Genomic DNA, 21,392 nt, shown 5'->3' on the forward strand with positions numbered 1-21,392 from the left:
AGTGCTCAATCCCAGGACTTCTCCAAACAGGACTGAGATAGGCAATGGCTTCAGGGATGCAGCCCTCCTTGGACTAGGCGGTCCTTCCAAGCACTGAAAAAATATACACATAACAGTGTTTTTCATAAAAAAAAAAAAAAAAAATGTGGTAATGCATTAGGTGTTTGCGCCCTCTTGTGTATATTTTTTCAGTGCCCGAAACCAACATGCCTGCAGGCCCTTCTCTCCCTAACTGACTGTGATTCTCCAAACTACCGCCACTTTCTGAATAGCACACCCAGGGCCGGTACAAGGCAGGGGCGGAAGGGGCGGATGCCCTGGGCGGTACAATTTGTGGGAGGAAGGGGGGCGCAGGTGAAGTGCTGGCAGTGTGCTTCACAGTACACACTAGTTGGCACCCCTCGCTGTACTGTAATTGTCTGTACCTTACTGCTGTAATGTGCCAAGTGCGCTCCTGCACCTGGCACAAGCCTACACAGTCCGCACCAGCTATCCTGTCAGAGCTGCCCCTTCACTCCCCCTATGAAGGCGCTTTGTAGTCCCGTCGGCGTGACGTCACTCACGGCCGGAGGTGGTATAGGAGGAGAGCAGAGAGCTGCTGCCGAAGCTGCGGGAGGAGCCGCCGAGGAGGAACCAGCAGTTCAGAAAAAACGTGTGTATTGCCAGCCCTCTCCTCTCTGACCTGTCAGGTAACACATAGTAAGTAGAGGAAGTTTTATGCAGAGCTCACTTCCTCTACTGGCTTTTCTGTGTTAGCTCTCGGCACTCACTGCTGCTGCCCTCGAGCCCTTGTGCATGCTTCTGCCACCAGCACTGTAAGCCACAGCTGCAGTGACTCCAGAGGCAGCTTATCCCCGCTTGCTGCTGCTACTGAGACATTGTAGCACGGAGCCGAGGAGCTCTGAAACTCCTCATCGGCTCTGTGCTACAGCAGGTGGAGCTCTCTGTACTTTGAATAAAAAAAAAAAAGCCTGCACATACCATAGAGACTGGTGGCTATCGGAAGAGGTGAGAGATTGCCAAAGACTGAAGTTGAACAGAGAGGACAGGAGTGCACTGTAAAGGTGTGGGGGATGGGGGAATATGTGCTGAGAGAAGAGGTAGCAATATGTGCAGAGGGAACAGTGAATGGGGGGGGTGGGGGGTTAGCAGAGAGGAGATCTGGGGGGATTTGTAGAGAAAGGAGAGCTAGAGGGATGTGTGCAGAAAGGAGATCTGGGGGATGTGTGCAGAGAGGAGATCTGGGGGGATTTCTACAGAAAGGAGAGCTGGAGGGATGTGTGCAGAGAGGAGATCTGGGGGGATTTGTAAAGAAAGGAGAGCTGTAGGGAATGTGTGCAGAGAGGGATCTGGGGGATTTGTACAGAAAGGAGAGCTGGAGGGATGTGTGAATAGAGGGATCTGGGGGGATTTGTAAAGAAAGGAGAGCTGGAGGGATGTGTGCAGAGAGGGATATGGGGGGATTTGTAAAGAAAGGAGAGCTGGAGGGATGTGTGCAGAGAAGGATCTGGGGGGATTTGTAAAGAAAGGAGAGCTGGAGGGTTGTGTGCAGAGAGGAGATCTGGGGGGATTTGTAGAGAAAAGAGAGCTGTAGGGATGTGTGCAGAGAGGGATCTGGGGGCATTTGTACAGAAAGGAGAGCTGGAGGGATGTGTGCAGAGAGGAGATCTGGGTGGATTTGTACAGAAAGGAGAGCTGGAGGGAATGTGTGCAGAGAGGGATCTGGGGGGATTTGTACAGAAAGGAGAGCTGGAGGGATGTGTGAATAGAGGGATCTGGGGGGATTTGTAAAGAAAGGAGAGCTGGAGGGATGTGTGCAGAGAGGGATCTGGGGGGATTTGTAAAGAAAGGAGAGCTGGAGGGATGTGTGCAGAGAGGGATCTGGGGGGATTTGTAAAGAAAGGAGAGCTGGAGGGATGTGTGCAGAGAGGATATCTAGGGGATTTGTAGAGAAAAGAGAGCTGTAGGGATGTGTGCAGAGAGGGATCTGGAGGGATTTGTAAAGAAAGGAGAGCTAGAGGGATGTGTGCAGAGAGGAGATCTGGGGGGATTTGTACAGAAAGGAGAGCTGGAGGGATGTGTGAATAGAGGGATCTGGGGGATTTGTACAGAAAGGAGAGCTGGAGGGAATGTGTGCAGTGAGGAGATCTGGGGGGATTTGTACAGAAAGGAGAGCTGGAGGGAATGTGTGCAGTGAGGAGATCTGGGGGGATTTGTAAAGAAAGGAGAGCTGGAGGGATGTGTGCAGAGAGGGATCTGGGGGGATTTGTACAGAAAGGAGAGCTGGAGGGATGTGTGCAGAGAGGAGATTTGGGGGGATTTGAACAGAAAGGAGAGCTGGAGGGAATGTGGGCAAGAATACCTGCGGAAATCCCCAGAGAGTGAACAGTGACAATAATTGTGGGGGGGGGGCGCAGTTTTCCATCTTCGCCCTGGGCACCAAATGACCTTGTCCCGGCACTGAGCACACCTACACCCTCCTGCTCTTGTCACCATACCTGTACCCCCCCCACCATGACTTCACCTTCTCTGTGCCCTCTCTCCATGCCTGCACAAAGCATAGCACCCAGGGGCGTACGTACAGGGGTAGCAGGTGGTCGCAATTGTGACCTGGCTCCCTGTACGCCTGGATAGGATGGGTGGTGGGGGCAGCTCATAGAGGAAACTATCCCCTTCATTTTCCTGCAGCTGATGAAAATGGAGAGGATTGGTTAATCTACATGCTACCCCGTTGCCCCTCCTATCCACCTCCTGCTGCCCTGGGGGGGCCTGTGTACTCCCCCACTCCCCCCTTCCCTCTCCCACTCCCCCCTTCCCTCTCCCACCAGCTGCTGTGGGGGGATCTGTCAGGATGGGGAAGGGGCCAGGAAATGTATCATGAACAGAGTCAGTGACCCGTACTGATCAACTTGTGGGTACCACTTTTGATTGTGAGAATTGTGAGTACAATTTTGGATAATAAGAATTGTGAGTACTACTTTGGATCGCGAGATCTTTGGATCACAAGATGTGTGAGTACCACTTTGGATTGTGAGAATTGTGAGGACCACTTTGGATCGTGAGAACTGTGAGTACTACTTTGGATCGTGAGATCTTTGGATCGTGAGTACCACTTTGGATCATGAGAACTGTGAGTACTCTTTGGATCGTGAGATCTATGTATCAGGAGAACTGTGAGTACTACTTTTGATCTTGAAGTCTTTGGATCGTGAGAATTGTGAGTACTACTTTGGATCGTGAGATCTTTGGATCGTGAGAACGGTGAGTACCACTTTGGATTGTGAGAATTGTGAGGACCACTTTGGATCGTGAGAACTGTAAGTACTACTTTAGATCGTGAGAACTGTGAGTACTACTTTGGATCACGAGATCTTTAGATCGTGAGAACTGTGAGTACTACTTTGGATGGTGAGAATTGTGAGTACTATTTTGGATCGTGAGATCTTTGGATCGTGGGAACGGTGAGTACCACTTTGGATTGTGAGAATTGTGAGGACCACTTTGGATCGTGAGAACTGTGAGTACTACGTTGGATTGTGAGATCTTTGGATCGTGAGAACTGTGTACTCCCCCCCTTCCCTCTCCCGCCAGCTGCTGCGGGGGATCTGTCAGGATGGGGAGGGGGCTGGGAAATGTGTCATGAACAGAGTAAGTGACCTGTACTGATCACCAACTTGTGAGTACCACTTTTGGATCGTGAGAGTTGTGAGTACAATTTTGGATCATGAGAATTGTGAGTACTACTTTGGATCGTGAGATCTTTGGATCATAAGATGTGTGAGTACCACTTTGGATTGTGAGAATTGTGAGGACCACTTTGGATCGTGAGAACTTTGAGTACTACTTTGCATCATGAGAACTGTGAGTACTCTTTGGATCGTGAGATATATGGATCAGGAGAACTGTGAGTACTACTTTGGATCTTGAAGTCTTTGGATCGTGAGAACTGTGAGTACTACTTTGGGTCGTGAGATCTTTGGATCGTGAGAACTGTGAGTACCACTTTGATCATGAGAATTGTGAGTACAATTTTGGATCATGAGAATTGTGAGTACAATTTTGGATCATGAGAATTGTGAGTACTACTTTGGATTGTGAGATCTTTGGAGCGTAAGATGTGTGAGTACCACTTTGGATCATGAGAATTGTGAGGACCACTTTGGATTGTGAGAACTGTGAGTACTTCTTTATATCGTGAGAACTGTGAGTACTACTTTGAATTGTGAGATCTTTGGATTGTGAGAATAGTGAGTAACACTTTGGATCATGAGAATTGTGAGTACAATTTTGGATCATGAGAATTGTGAGCACTACTTTGGATCGTGAGATCTTTGGATCTTAAGATGTGTGAGTACCACTTTGGATTATGAGAATTGTGAGGACCACTTTGGATCGTGAGAACTGTGAGTACTGCTTTGGATCGTGAGATCTTTAGATCGTGAGAACTGTGAGTACCACTTTGGATCATGAAAACTGTGAGTACTCTTTGGATCGTGAGATCTTTGGATCAGGAGAACTGTGAATACTACTTTGGATAGTAAGATCTTTGGATCGTGAGAACTGTAAGTACCACTTTGGATTGTGAGAATTGTGAATACCCCTTTGGATTGTGAGAATTGTGAGTACCCCTTTGGATCGTGAGATCTTTGGATCATGAGAATTGTGAGTACCACTTTGGACTTTGAACTTGCATTGTGAGGATAGTGAGCTTGGCATGGACCCTGATGTCGGCCCAGAGCAATGATGCAAAAAAAGGATGAAATGTGAGAACAGTATTTAAAGTGAGAATACATGACAATTTTTTATTATACACATTGCACAGAACAAACTAAAATGTCATCCAGTTAGGGTTTACGTCAACTTTGACCTAACAGTTTCCCACCACTCACATGAGTAAGCTAAAAACTCATTCATTAATTTTCATTACACAGCCTCTGACTCGAAAAATCCATGCTTGCCTCCATATATGTGTATCTGTTATCAGTGCCCCTGTGTCTTCTGATGCTTAACTAGAGTGTCTTTGCGACTGTAACTCTTCCCACACTCTGAACATGAAAAAGGACGCTCGCCTGTGTGAGTACTCAGGTGTGTAAGGAGGCGCAGGTGCTTTATGAAACCTTTCCCACAAACTTCACAGGTAAATGGCTTCACACTGCTGTGCAGTTTAAGATGATCATCTAGGCTTCGTTTAATTGAGAAACATCTGCCGCATTCAGAACAAGAGTACGGCTTCTCACCGGTGTGAACTCTGGTGGGTGACAAGGTCTTCCTTCCGTTTGAAGGATTTTTCACACTCCAAGCATGGATACCTCTTCTCTTCGGTGTGTCCTTTTTGTTGTACAATGAACTCAGATTTTGACCTCTCACACACTGAACTTGAAAACAGACCCTCACCCGTACAGTTTTTCTGGTGTCTGAGAAGTTGTTGTTGCAATATGAAACCTTTTCCGCACTTTTCACAGGAAAACGACTTCTCGCCGGTGTGGTATTTCATATGGTAGTCGAGGCTTCCTTTCTGAGAGTAACATTTACCACATTCCGAACATGAAAACGGCTTCTCGCCGGTGTGGCATTTCATATGCTTGTTGAGGCCTCCTTTCTGAGTGAAACGTTTCCCGCACTCTGTACAGGAAAACGGCCTCTCACCGGTGTGGACTTTTATATGGTCCTCCAGGATGGTTTTAGAGGAGAAACGTTTGTCACATAGAGAACAAGGAAAGGGCTTCTCACCGGTGTGAACTCTCCGGTGGTTAACAAGGTCCGCATTCCATAAGAAGGATTTCTCACAGTCCGAGCACTGGAAGATCTTCTTTCCAGTGTGACATCTCACATGAACACGAAGTTCATATTTGGTTGTAAAAGATTTCCCACACTCTGAGCATGACAATGAATTATCTTGTGCATGAAGTTTCTTGTGTCGGCTAAGGCTGATGCTATATTTAAAGCGTTTTCCACATTGCGCACAGGAATACGGCTGCCCGCTAGCATGCGATTGCCGATGTAGGTTTAGAACGCCTCTGGTTCTAAATGCCTTCCCGCAATCGGAACACTTATAAGGCACTTCACCGGTGTGCACTCGCTCATGTTCGACCAGCCACTTTTTTCCTCTAAAACTCTCCCCGCAGACCGTACAGGAAAATGGTTTCTCACCGGTGTGCAGTCGCTCGTGTTCGATAAGCCGCCTTTTCTCTCCAAAACCTTTCCCGCACACTGTACAGGAAAAGGGTCTTTCACCGGTGTGCAGTCGCTCGTGTTCAATGAGACGCTTTTTTTCTCCAAAACCCTTCCCGCAGACTGTACATAAAAATGGTTTCTCGCCGGTGTGCACTCGCTCGTGTTCGCTAAGTCGTCTTTTCTCTACAAAACCTTTCCCGCACACTGTACACCTAAAAGGCCTCTCGCCGGTGTGAATCTTGGCATGTGTGAGAAGGTCCAATTTCCGTGCATAGGATTTCCCGCAGTCTGAACATATATAGGGCCGCTCTCCGGTGTGCACCATGAGATGTCTTACAAGTCCGTGCTTAAAGCCAAAACATTTGTCACATTGGGGACACGGAAATATCTTCTCACCGGTGCTTGTAACAGTAGGTGATATTCTAGGAGAACATGGTTTGCTACTAGAGGGATCCATTGATCTGGATTGATTTTCAGTAACAGGATTTACTCCTGGAGGATCTTGGGCAAAGTCATTATCTTCTGTATTACAGTCTGGAGATAAAGTACGCTGATGCTCCGAGTTATTCAGAATATAACGTCCATCTGTCGGAGATAATGTTTTATTAATAATCAAAATTTTGTTAATTTTTCAGGTTTAACAATCAGAGTTATGCTTGTTGGTATAGAAATCAATGGTTTCTATAGAAATACCTATTACTTGTCTACCATTTATAGTCTAGTCTCCATTTACTGATCTGTCAGTTATAGTCCAGTCTGCTCTTTCTGGTCTACCATTTATGGTCCAGTCTCATCTTCCTGGTCTACCATTTATAGTCCAATTTCCTCTTTCTGGTCTACGGTTTATACTCCAATTTCTCCTTTCTGGTCTACCATTTTAAAAAGTCAGGTTCCTCTTCCTGGTCTAACATTTATAGTTCAGACTTCTCCTTCAGGTCTACCAATTATAGTTCATTTTCCTTTTACTTGAATGCCATTATAGTCCAGCTTCCTCTTACTGGTGTATCATTTATAAGTTGGGCTGCTCTACCTGGTCTACCATTTATAGTCTAGTCTCCTCTTTCTGGTCTAACATTTATAGTTCAGTCTCCTCTTTCTGGTCTAACATTTATAATCCAGTCATATCTTCAAGGTCTACCAATTTTAGTACAGGCTCCTCTTGCTGGTCTACTAATTATAATCCAGTCACTTCTTACGGGTGTACCATTTATGTCAGGCTGCTCTTCCTGGTCTACCATTTGTAGTCTAATCTCCTCTTTCTGGTCTACCATTTATAGTCTAATCTCTTTCTGGTCTACTATTTATAGTCCAGCTTCCTTTTCCTGGTATGCCATTATAGTCCAGTCTCTTCTTAATGGTGTATCATTTATAAGACGGCCTGCTCTTCCCGGTCTTCCATTTATAGTCCAGTCTCCTCTTTCTGGTCTACCATTTAGAGTTCAGTCATATCTTCCAGGTCTACCATTTTTAGTCCAGTCTCCTTCTGCTGGTCTACCAATTATAGTCCAGTCCCTGCTTACTGCTCTACCATTTAAAATCCATTGTCCTTAATGGTCTACCATTTATAATCCAGTCTCCTCTAATCGGTCTACCATTTCTAGTTCAGTTTCCTTTTCCTGGTATGCCATTATATTCCAGTCTCCTCTTACTGATGTATCATTTATAGGTTTGGCTGCTCTACCTGGTCTACCATTTATAGTTCAGTCTCCTCCTCCTGGTCTAACATTTATAGTCCAGTCTCCTCTTTCTGGCCTACCATTTATGGTCCAGTTATTTCTTCCAGGTCTACCATTTAGTCCAGTCTCCTTCTGCTGGTCAACCATTTATAGTCCAATCTACTGTAATGCCTCGTACACACGATCGGACATTCTGAAAACAAAATCCATGGATTTTGGTGATGGACGGATGTTGGCTCAGACTTGTCTTGCATACACACGGTCACACAAATCTTGTCGGAAATTCTGAATGTCAAGAACACGGTGACGTACAACACGTACGATGAGCCGAGAAAAATGAAGTTCAATAGCCAGTGCGGCTCTTCTGCTTGATTCCGAGCATGCGTGGAACTTTGTGCGTCGGAATTGTGTACACACGATCGGAATTTATGACAACGGATTTTGTTTCTCAGAAAATTTGAGATCCAGATCTCAAATTTTGTGTGATGGAAATTCCAATAGAAAATGTCCGATGAAGCCTACACACAGTCGGAATTTCCGACAACAAGCTCCCATCGAACCTTTTTTCCGTTGGAAAATCCGACCGTGTGTATGGGGCATTAGGCTGCATTCACATCTGCACAATGTGTCGCTTTTTTTTTTGTGTTTTTCGCTCAACAGATTAGGGCAGCCTATTAATTTGAATGGTCTGCCTGATTTGCCAAAGTAGCTTTTTTTTTTTTAGCTTTTTTTTTATTCTAGCCTCCATTTACTGGTCTACCATTTATGTTCCAATCACCTCTTCCTAGTCTACCATTTATAGTGCAGTCTCCTCTTCCTGGTTGACCATTTATACTTCAGGATCCTCTTACTGGTCTACCATTTATAGTTCAGTCTCCTTTTCTTTGTCTACCATTTGTAATCCAGGCTCCCTTTCCTTTGTCCCATTTCTAATACAGTCTCCTCCTCCTGGTCTACCATTTATAGACCAGTCTCCTCTTCCTGGTTTGCCAGTTTTAGTCCAGTCTTCTCTTACATTTCTACCATTTTTAGTCCAATCTCCTCTTCCTGGTCTACCATTTAAACTTCAAGCTTTTCTTCTTGGTGTTCCATCCTCTTCCTGGTCTACTATTCATAGTCCAGTCTCCTCCTACTGGCCTACCATTTATAGTCCAGTTACCTCTCTTACCCGACACTATGATGATCCTGATTCTCCATCACTTTCCATCTGAAAATCTTTATCCAATAGAAGTCAAAAGAAAATACAACCCTTTTCTTCACTCTGTGTTTATTACATACCTGTGCTGATATTTAGAGGAGATTCCTCCTTGTCTACCATATTTTTTTTCACAGTAGGCAGCCGATTACCCACCACATACTTCTCTTCTTTAAACTCAACTTTTATATCCATCTGTTTTTTACCCTAAATATAAAAAAAATAATAAAACATAAAATGCTGAAGAGTAAATAATGTGGTATAGTTCTGGATACAAATCACCCACCTGATGATGGTGAGGGGAGGTGTGCTCTTCCTGTGTGGAATCCCAGGGATACAGAGGACAGGGACATCTCTCTGGTGGGTTTCCATTACTGGATCCATCTGTAGGAAACACACACTGATTGAGTACATTATTTCTATGTGTTTGTCAGATGAGGGGGAATCTAGGTGGACCCTCTGTACTGCTCTCTCCTTTACAATAAAGTCTCCTCTTACCCGGAGATGTGAGGGGCGGCTGATTGTCCATCATGACATCCTTGTAGAGATCCTTAGGTCCTTCTGAAATCTCCTTCTTCACACCAATCTCATCCTCCTCCTCTTTTATTTCTTCCTTCACAATAAAAATTCTCCTGTTTCCACTCTAAATATCCAAATATTTAATGAAATCATTAATCCATGTGACACACACACATTGATATAGTCATCTTGTCCCATACTTCCCAGCACCGCTTACCTCCTCCATGATATTATCTTCTCTTGATGACTTTTAGAATCTTCTTGTTTGTCTCAGATGTCAGATGGTGGGGTGAAGGCTCTGGTGGGGGGGGGGGGCAGATGTGATATAAAGATGGACAGTAAAGTGAGAATTCTAGGGGTGAATAAGAAAGGTGCAACCACCGAGGTCATCAGTGGTAGAGACAGCCATGATTAACTGACTTCTTTTGTCTGGATGACAACACGAATGTCCTGCTGGCTCTAGCAAGTAGTGATGGGCCGAACAACCCCAGATTCAGTTTAACACCAGAACTCCCCAACAACTTGAACTCGAAAAATTAAAAGTCCCCATTTTTAAGGCTTATATGCAAGTTATTGGCCATGGGTACTGCCCTGGGCGACATATATCAGTGCAAAAAAAAAATATTGATTTTAAATGAGCAGTGATTTTAATGATGCTTAAAGTCAAACAATAAAAATGAAAAATTCCTTTAACTATAGTGCCTGGGGGGTACCCTTAGTCTGCCTGTAAAGTGGCCCATCTGTACCATGTATAGAACCTGCTGCAGCAAAACTGACATATATAAAGAAAAATGACATTTAAATTTGATTTTCTCTGCAAGCTTTCTTTATTTAGTAAACAATGGCTTTGGGAGCCAGTCTGTATGATGAGGCCACATTTTAATGCACTTGGAACAACATTAGAGATTTTTTGGATAAATCCTGGTGTCTCTTTGGCAGCTTTTGGATGGAAATAAGTTTTGTACCACAGTGACCAAGCCTTATGTAAAGAAGCCAAATTATAGTACACTCAAGCCAAGATTAATGATTTTTTTAGATAAAGTCTGGTCTATCTTTCGCAGACTTTGGATAGAAAAAGTTGGACGGAAAAGTTGGGCCCTGGGTGTTGGTGGTGTCTTCACACCATAACCCTTCACAGTTATCTTTGGCAAACACAGGATTGGACTCTGCTCTTAATAATTATGTCACACAGGTTTGGAAAAATTGGGCCTTGGGTGTTGGTGGTAACTTCACAACCCTTCACAGTTATCCTTGGCAAATGCAGGATTGGACTCTGGTCTTAACCACTTGCCTAATGCCGTATTGTAAAATGACAACCGCAGGAACCCTTCATCCCTCATATGACGTCCTCGGCTTCCAGGCATTGTGGAGAGCGCGCGCTTGCTGCATTACTGGGCAACCGATGCGCGTGGCCGGCTGCCGCGATGTCCGCCGGGCACCCGCGATTGCTCATCACAGAGCAGGGACGTGGATCTGTGTGTGTGAACACACAGATCCACGTCCTATCAGGGGAGAGGAGAACTGATCATATGTTCCTTGTATATAGGAACACCGATCGGTCTCCTCCTCTCATCAGTCCCCTCCCTCCACAGTTAGAATCACTCCCTAGGACACAAATTTAACCCCTTCAGCGCCCCCTATCATTAACCCCTTCCCTGCCAGTAACATTTATACAGTAATCAGTGCTTTTTTTTTGGCACTGATCACTTTATAAATGTCAATGGTCCCAAAATAGTGTCAAAAGTATCCAATATGTCCACCGCAATGTCACAGTCACGATAAAAATCGCAGCTTGCTGCCATTAGTAGTAAAAAAAAAAAATTTTTATAAAAATGAAATAAATATACCCCCAATTTTGTAGATGCTATAACTTTTGCGCAAACCAATCAATATACGCTTATTGCAGAATACGTATCGGCCTAAACTGAGGAAAAAATTAAAAAAAAAAAAAAATTGGGATATTTATTATAGCAAAAAGTAAAAAATATTGTGTTTTTTCAAAATTGTCGCTCTTTTTTTGTTTATAGCGCAAAAAATAAAAAATGCAGAGGTGATCAAATACCACCAAAAGAAAGCTCTATTTGTGGGGAAAAAATGACCAAAATTTAATTTGGGTACAACGTCGCATGACTTCACAATTCTCATTCAAAGTGTGACAGCGCTGAAAGCTGAAAATTGGCCTGGACAGGAAGGGGGTGAAAATGCCCTGTATTGAAGTGGTTAATAATTATGTCACACAGATGCAGAAAAATTGGGCCTTGGGTGTTGGTGGTGCCTGCATGCTGTAACTTCTCACAGTTACTCTTGGAGGGTGCAGGATTGGACCCTGCTGCAAAAAAAAAATCGAATTATATGCACCTGGCTGTCTCACAGGTGCAGAAAAATTGGGCTTTGAATGTTGGTGGTGCCTCAACACCGTAACCCTATAGAAGTATAATTGATGCAAGCAAGAATTGGCCTTGCTGTAAAAAATTTTAATTATATGCACCTGTCAAACAGGTGCAGAAAAATTGGGCCTGAAATGTTGGCGGTGTAACCCCTCACAGGTACTTTTGAGAAGCGCAGGACTGGACCGTGATGTAAAGAAATTTCAATTATATGCACTTGAGTTGTCACACAGGTGAAAAAATATTTGGCCTTGGTTCTTAATTGTGCCCATGAAACCTACACCAAAAAATGACTTAAAGATAAAATAAACACTCACAAAACTAGGTAACCTAGACAGTCTTGCAGAGATTCCAGATCCCCAGCAAATTTAATTAGTAACATCAGCATCAGGGGCTTGATAGCTGTTGCTAATCCAGGACTGATTCATTTTGAGAAATGTCAGCCGGTCAACAGAGTCTGTGGAAAAATGCAGTCTTTTATTTATCACAAAACCTCCGGCAGCACTGAATGCCCGTTCAGAAAGCCTGCTGGATGCAGGGCAGCCCAGAAGCTCAATTGCATACTGGGCAAGTTCTGGCCAGTGGTCTATTCTCATGACCCAGTAACCCAGTGGATCGTCTACTGTAAAAGTCTCCATGTCTGTTTTCGTCCCTAGATAATCTTCCACCATATGATGCAGACGCTGCCGATGGGATCTTGAAGCTGACAGCCCTGGGTGCTGAGGACTAAAAAATGTTTTAAAAGCATCACTTAGGCGGCCTCCTTCTCCACCACTCCTCCTTTGACCAACAGAAGCCTCAAAAATACCTTTTCCATTAGATTGTAACCAACTAGAGTCTGGAAAGGTGTTACATAAACTCCTCTTTAGGGCATCCTCAAGATATTTCATCCTGTGCTCCCTCTGCGAGGGCAAGATGAGTTCCGAGACTTTCCCCTTGTAACGGTGGTCAAGGAGGGTTGCCAACCAATAATGATCCTTCTCCTTAATGCCACAAATTCTCGGGTCCTTTCGCAGGCTTTGAAGAATGAGGGAGCCCATGCACCGCAAGTTTGCGGAGGCATGAGAATCAGAGTCCTCAGGGTCACTGAGGATTACACTATCTGGAACTGCCTCCTCCCAGCCACGTACTACTCCCAAGGTTTCTGGGGACTGAAAACCATCTGTTAATGATTGACATATGTCATCCTCTGCTTCAATGCCTCCACAACTGCTAGAATCCTCCTCTTCCTCCTTTTGTGTGTTCTGTGGCATTGCAAGAATGGTGTCTGCAAAAAGTGGGCCTTGAGAGGAAAGGAAGTCCTCCTCTTCCTCCCGCTGCTCTGCCCTCTCCATAATGCCATGCAGAGTATGCTCCAGCAGGAACACAACAGGGATTGTGTCACTGATGCATGCATTGTCACGACTCACCATCCTTGTCGCCTCCTCAAATGGTGACAGTACAGTGCATGCATCCTTTATTAGCAGCCATTGGCATGGGGAAAAAAGGCCGAGCTGCCCTGAGCCTGTCCTTGTGCCATACTCACACAGGTACTTGTTGATGGCCCTCTGCTGCATGTGCAGCTGCTGCAGCATTGCCAAAGTTGAGTTCCACCTAGTGGGCATGTCACAAATCAGGCGGTTTACAGGCAGGTGGAATTCATGCTGAATTTCAGCCAACCGAGCACTGGCTGTGTATGACCGCTTGAAATGGCTACAGACTCTTCTGGCCTGCCTTAGAAGATCTTGCAACCCTGGGTACCTGTTTAAGAAACGCTGCACCACCAAATTGAGGACATGTGCCAGGCATGGCACATGTGTCAACTCTCCCTGTTGAAGGGCGGATAGGTTAGTGCCATTATCGCACACCACCATTCCTAGCTCAAGCTGCCATGGCGTTAACCATCTCTGGGCCTGCCCTTGCAAAGCTGAAATAATCTCTGCTCCAGTGTGGCTCCTGTCGCCTATACAGACTAGCTGAAGAACTGCATGGCATCTTGTAGCCTGACTCGTTGAATAGCCCCTTGAACGCTTAGGGGGTACTGGTGGTTCATAGGACAATTCAGCAGAAGAGAGCACGGAGGAGGAGGAGGAGGGGGTAGAGCTGACAGATCTCCCATCATCACCACTAGCTGTATGGAGACGTGGCGGCAAAAGAAGCTCCAGCACTGAGCCCTGTCCTGCATCCTTCCTAGTTGCAAGCAGAGTTACCCAGTGTGCTGTGAACGAAATATATCGTCCCTGACCAAGCTTGCTGGACCATGTGTCAGCAGTAATGTGGACCTTGCTGCTGACTGCCTTGCCCAATGATGCCAAAACATTGCCTTCCACATGATGGTAGAGAGTTGGAATGGCCTTATGTGCAAAGAAATGGCGACTGGGAACCTGCCATTGTGGCACAGCACATTCTGCAAATTCACGGAAGGGGGCAGAATCCACCAGATGAAAAGGCAGGAGTTCTGAAGCCAGCAATTTTGTCAAGCTGGAATTTAGACGCTGAGCATGTGGGTGGCAAGGTGTGTATTTTTTTTTTCGCTGCAGCAGCTGAGGCAGAAAAATTTGCCTGCTATACTCTACAGCTGGTGGTGTGCTGCTGGCAGACGTGTTGCAAGGACCTGTGACACCCTTTGCTATATCATCATCCTTGTCAGTGGAGGCTGCTAAGAGGTCATCATGATATATAGCGGGGGTAGAGATGAAAGACGAGGAGTGAGAAGAATTGTGTCCCTTGTGTGTGGCTTTCAGGTGCTGTTGCCAGCGGGCTGAGTGGTGGGAGGTTAAATGCCTTGTCAAGCATGTGGTACCCAAATGGCTGGTGTTTTTGCCACGCTTGATCTGCTTGCGGCAGAGATTGCAAATTGCAACACTGCGATCGGCTGCACATGTGCTAAAAAAGGCCCAGACAGCTGAGATCTGGGAAGTGGGCCAGGAGATAAGAGCTCCTTCTCTTCTCTGATGGCTGCCTCTGGAAGACACCCTACATTGTTGGGGTTGTGCCTCACCCTCACTTTCCTCTTCTGCTCTATCAGGCACCCAAGTAGACTCAGTGACCTCATCATCAACATCAGCATCCCCTCTATCCTCATCACTGGAGCCAACTTGGCAACTTGACGGACCATATCCACCTTTGCCTCTGGACAAAGCTGCTGCTGGCCCCCTCGTAGTGGCATGGGAACGTCTGCTTCTCCTTGTTGGTCTCCCAGACATGATGGGGGGCTTAGTACACAAATTTATTAGATAATAGGAAATGAGTGATTGGATGCACTTCTTTTAATGAAATGGATGTAGGGTGGACTATAAACTGCGTACAATTGAGGGTTGCAGATGACACAAATTGAAAAACTAAAAAAGTATATATATATTAATAAAAAAGGGGAACACCAGCATCGCAGTGAGACAAAATGCAGGTGACAATTTAAAAAAAGGGGCAGGTGAACAACAACAATAACAAAAAAAAAAAACGCATCGACAAAAAAAAAGTGCGTATACACCACTAAATGTAATGCTGTTAAACACTGCAATACACTGACACTACACTATACTCACACTACACTATACTCGTCACACTACACTCATACTACACTACACTATACTCACACAACACTCACACAACACTCACACTACATTGACACTACACTAACAATACACTATACTCACACTACACTACACTACACTACACTACACTACACTACACTACACTATACTCACACAACACTACACTCACACTACTTTACACCATAGTTGCCAACATTCTGAAAAAATGTATAGGGCCACTTTTTTGTCTGTAGGCGGAGTCATACTATAATCAGGGAGCAGGGCATTTTTTTGTAGGCGTGGTGTAGCCGGGCAAAAAGGGGGCGTGGCCTAAACTAAATATTGGGCATGGCTTAAAGGGGGTGTGTTTAGAGTCTGAGATGAAAGAGGGATGGGGGGAGAAGGAAGAGAGGGATGGAGAGAGAGAGAAAGAAAGAGAGAGAGATGGGGAGGGAGGAAGCAGAGAGAAGGAAAGAATAAAGATAAAGCAGATAAAGATACTCCAAACACCTGGTGTTGGCGCTTCAATCATCCTGGCACCATGGTTGGTATGGTGTCACACTACACTCACACTACACTACACTTACACTACACTGACACACTACACTATATTCACACTACACTATACTCACACTACACTAACATTACACTATACTCACACTACACTCTACTCACACTACACTGACACTCTTCACTCACACTAACTAGCTTGCTACTGAGCCCTGCTCTATCTCCAACTTCACACTGCAAAAGGCTCCGTAGGAAAGAACCTTTTATATTGTAGGATAGGACAATGAGCGCTGAGCCATGATGGGGCAAAGTCATCATGACTTTGTCCCATCAGGGCTCTCACTGTGCTCTGTGCCCTGACTGGGCAAAGCCTTGCACCTGACCAGCGGTCAAGTGTATTGCTTCAGGCAATCAGGGCTGTTACAATGCACTGTGCAGCGCGCAGTGCATTGTGGGGCACTTGGCGGGCGAATATCCCCCTGAGCGCCCGGCAAATTCAGGTGAACACCCGAACGGCCGCTATTCGGGGCCGAACTAATGCTCGGACCAAACAGCTCGCCCATCACTACTAGTAAGACCTCTAACAAGGCATGTTATCCTGACTGTTAGAGTACTCTTCTATATGTCGGCGATGTTAAATGAATGATATCCTTACTGCTTTGTTCCAACATCACGTTACCCATCAGACACCCAGGAGGAAGGAAGACCTCTGAAGCTTTCCTCAGGTAAGTAAACAATGAAACCCTTACTAACCATCAATGTTATGGAGTTACATGGTAATATGTACTGTAACTCCATACCAAAATGTCATCATGTGCACCAATGTAATTATGGCACAAACTAAATACCAAATTATGAGGGGTCATAGACCACTGAGCATCAACATTTAAGGGGTCACCTACTACTTGTCACTACACTCCAAACTGTCCTTTATGTTGCATACTCCCAACCACTGTACTGTAGACACTGAGTTGTATATTATATAGTCATGGCTTACCTCTGCATAGTCTATACCCCCTTCAATCCATCATGAATGCTGCTGCCAGACTCATCCACCTTACCAATCGCTCTGTCTCTGCTACTCCTCTCTGTCAATCCCTCCACTGGCTTCCGCTCACCCAGCGAATTAAACTCAAAATGCTGACTACTACTTACAAAGCCCTCCACAACTTAGCCCACAGCTACATCACTAGCCTAGTCTCAAAATACCAACCCAATCGTTCTCTTCATTCCTCTCAAGACCTCCTGCTCTCTAGCTGCCTCGTCACCTCCTCCCATGCTCGCCTCCAGGACTTTTCCAGAGCCTCTCCAATACTATGGAACTTCTTACCCCAATCTGTCCGACTATCTCCTACTCTATTAGCTTTTAGACGATCCCTGAAAACCCTCCTCTTCAGAGCAAGATAATATGGGCTCAGAAGCTGAACTGAAAGTATTGAGTGGTGGCTGCAATAAACCACATATACTCTCAAAGAATTGCTGGCAATTTATTGTAAGAAGGATGATAAAAACAGTACAAATATTGCATAGTTATGTTAACGTTACCACACCGGCTACGGAGCTGACTGGGGCACTGGTGGATTAAAGTGTCAGACCGAGAGGATCCAGTGGTGGGATGCTGACCTTGAATGCCGCAATACAAGCCAAATCATTGTGTGGAGTGCCGGGCCCGCCGGCAGATGAAGATGGTATCACTGATGCTGGCAATGTAGATGTTCCCACAGCTGACTGTATCCAAGCTGGACGGGCTGAAATAAGTGACAATAAAGGTAAAATATCCTACATAAAACAATTTATCACATGCTCCATGAAGTTTGTCATCTATGTTCTGCAGTGCCCCTGTTAGCCGATATTCCTGTGACTTGATAAAGCGCATGTGCGCAAAACCGGTAGTCACGGCAACAGGGACATTTGCGTTCCACGCTGACCGCGTCTGCTTCCTTTGGACACGCCATGTCCGGACCTCGGTGACGCCTTCCTACTTGCCGTTCACCACGGCGTCTCCTCCTTGGATACAGTCAGCTGTGGGAACCTGTACATTGCCTTCCTCCTTGCCGCTTACCACGGCGTCTCCTCCTTGGATACAGTCAGCTATGGGAACCTGTACATTGCCTTCCTCCTTGCCGCTCACCACGGCGTCTCCTCCTTGGATACAGTCAGCTGTGGGAACCTGTACATTGCCTTCTTCCTTGCAACTCACCACAGCGTCTCCTCCTTGGATACAGTCAGCTATGGGAACCTGTACATTGCCTTCCTCCTTGCCGCTCACCACGGTGTCTTCTCCTTGAATACAGTCAGCTGTGGGAACCTGTACATTGCCTTCCTCCTTGCCGCTCACTACGGCGTCTCCTCCTTGGATACAGTCAGCTGTGGGAACCTGTACATTGCCTTCCTCCTTGCCGCTCACCACGGCGTCTCCTCCTTGGATACAGTCAGCTGTGGCAACCTGTAAATTGCCAGCATCATACCATCTTTGTCTGCTGGCGGGCCCGGCTGGAACTCCACACACTGATTCAGCTTGTATAGCGCCATCCAAGGTCGGCATCCCACCATTGGATCCTCCCGGTCCGACACTTTATTCCATCAATGCCCCAGTCAGCTCCGTAGCCGGTGTGGTAAGGTTAACACAACTATGCAATATTTGTAGAGTTTTTATCATCATCCTTACAATAAATTGCCAGAAATTCTTTTAGAGCATATGTGGTTTATTGCAGCCACCACTCAATACTTTTAGTTCAGCTTCTGAGCGCTGTCAGCCCATATTATCTTTTAGCATTCAATCCCATGCCATCAACTTTTTTCTCTATCCTCTTCAGAGAAGCCTATACTACCCACACCTAACAATTGTATGTCTATTTTCTCCATCAGCTCATCCCCCAACAGCTATTACCTTTTGTTTCACTTGACCCTCCCTTCTAGATTGTAAGCTCTAAGGAGCCGGGCCCTCTGATCCCTCCTGTATTGTAAGTGTACTGTCAGTTCTCATGTTGTAAAGCGCTGCACAAACTGTTGGCGCTATAAAAATCCTGTATTATAATAATAATAATGACCAATACACAATGTACACTATGCTATATGTTTCATATTATTATTAATAATAATAATAGAAGGTATGTGAGTAGGGTATCTATTGAGTCACGGGCAGAGTGAAGATATGGAATAAGACATTGATCTTCAACCACTGAGCTGGGGATAATATTATAATTATTTGTAATTATAATAATACTAGAAGGCAACTGAATAGGATGTGTAGTGGGTGGTGGGTATAATAATATTTATTTATAATATTAATAGAAGGTTTTGAGTAGGTGGCAGGGTGGGGGACTGAAGAGATGAAATAAGAGACATACTCACCAACAACTTCTTCCTCGTCTGAGGGCAGACATTAGTTTACCTTAGAAATACCCCACCCACTTCCACCATGTGATTTCAGTGTGGTGCCAGTATCCAACATGGCCACCAGGGGAGCAGGTAGACCAATGCACATGCTCTATAGTGTCATGTGATCTCACCCTGGCAGCGGCCATTTTCTTGTAGCCAGTTTGTGATTAGCCCCTCCCATTCTCTGTACACTAACCCCTCACTGTGCAAGGGTTTCTCACACAACATGGGTCTTCTCCTCCCGTAAATTCAGTGTTTAGTTGATTTAATACTATATGTCCTGTAGTTGGTGTGCTCATCCTTATGGCAAGGCACTATGACAATGTAATCAGGGATATACAATGTAATACTGACATATAATCACACTCATAGGTTGGACTTGATGGACTTGTGTCTTTTTTCGACCTCACCTACTATGTAACTATGTAACATGGAAATGTACTTCTGTTTTTAACAAGAAACAGATTAATATTTATATTGTCACACTTATCTGCACCTTGTTCCAGTACCAGGTTTTTCCCTCTGTACGAGCCTCCAGCCAATCTATTCCCAACATGCTTGTGTACCTGTTGTTTGGTGTTCAGAAAACTCGTAAGTACACTAGCTACTGGAGCCCTTGTGCCTCCTGGAGCTTTCTCTGTGAGCCAGTGAATGCTGAACCCCAGTGCTGCAAGAGATTTTTATTACTGTTCTGCCGCATACACACAGTCGGAATTTTCGACAACAAATGTTGGATGTGAGCTTGTTGTCGGAAAATCAGACCGTGTGTATTCTCCATCGGGCATTTTCTGTCGGAATTTCCCACAACAAATGTTTGAGAGCTGGTTCTCAAATTTTCCGAAAAAAAAACTTGTCGGAAATTCCGAGCGTGTGTACACAATTCCGACGCACAAAATTCCACGCATGCTCGGAATCAAGCAGAAGAGCCACACTGGCTATTGAACTTCATTTTTCTCGTCTCGTCGGACGTCACTGCGTTCTTGATGTTCGGAATTTCCAACAACATTTGCGTGACCGTGTGTATGCAAGACAAGTTTAAACCAACATCCGTCGGAAAAAAATACATGGTTTTGTTGTCGGCAAGTTCAAGCATACCATAGTTGTCCCTTCACTCTGAAAGACTCCTTGTGTGCCTGACCTACTCTTCACTCCAGGGTGTGCCTAGCCTACTCTTCACTCCGAGAGACTACTTGTGTGTCTGACCTACCCTTCACTCCGAGAGACTCCTTGTGTGTCTGACCTACCCTTCACTCCGAGAGACTACTTGTGTGTCTAACCTACTCTTCACTCCAAGAGACTCCTTGTGTATCTGACCTATGCTTCACTCCGAGAGACTCCTTATGTCTCTGACGTACACTTCACTCCAAGAGACTCCTTGTGTGCCGGACCCACTCTTAACTCCGAGAGACTCCTTGTGTGCCTGACCTACTCTTCACTCCGAGAGACTCCTTGTGTGCCTGACCTCCTCTTCACTCCGAGAGGCTCCTTATGTGCCTGATCTACTTTTCACTCCAAGAGACTCTGTGTACCCGACCCACTCTTCACTCCGAGAGACTCCTTGTGTGCCTGACCTACTCTTCACTCCCAGAGGCTCCTTGTGTGCCTGACCTACTCTTCACTCCGAGAGGCTCCTTGTGTGCCTGACCTCCTCTTTACTCCAAGAGGCTCCTTGTGTGCCTGGCCTACTCTTCCCTCCAAGAGGCTCCTTTTGTGCCAGGCCAACTCTTTACTCTGAGTAGCTTCTTGTATACACCAATGTGCTAATATGAGCTGCTGTAACACATTTTCTCCTCTGTGAGTCAGTGAATGCTGAACTCTAGTGCTGCAAGGGATTTTTTAATTATATTTCCTGTTTTTCTAGCACCCCAGCGCTGCAAGCGAGAGTGCTGGAAGATAGGAGCCCGGCCTGAATTAATGGTCTTTTGCTGATGAGCCACCTTTTTTGCATTTGTTCCTGAAAATGGATGTCAGTGAGGATGGCCAGGGAGACAGGGTCATCCAGATTGGTAGGGATTTTACGGCCTGCCAATTCATCTTT

At 45.5% G+C, this 21,392-nt stretch overlaps 2 protein-coding genes across 3 annotated transcripts in view; both read right to left on the reverse strand.

Moving 5' to 3' along the window:
• LOC141105054 (uncharacterized) overlaps positions 1-21,392 on the reverse strand; it is a 76,459-nt gene that overhangs the window by 18,992 nt on the left and 36,075 nt on the right. The window lies entirely within an intron of this gene.
• Positions 4,776-19,444, reverse strand: LOC141105082 (uncharacterized). Its single transcript, XM_073594925.1, is given in 7 exon segments — positions 4,776-5,251; positions 5,253-6,759; positions 9,129-9,252; positions 9,332-9,429; positions 9,544-9,688; positions 9,782-9,862; positions 19,328-19,444. Coding segments are annotated over 6 exon segments (2,154 nt in total). The 5' UTR covers positions 9,791-9,862; positions 19,328-19,444; the 3' UTR covers positions 4,776-4,980.

The sequence above is a fragment of the Aquarana catesbeiana genome, linkage group LG08, assembly GCF_042186555.1.
Source record: "Aquarana catesbeiana isolate 2022-GZ linkage group LG08, ASM4218655v1, whole genome shotgun sequence".
Lineage (NCBI taxonomy): Eukaryota > Metazoa > Chordata > Amphibia > Anura > Ranidae > Aquarana > Aquarana catesbeiana.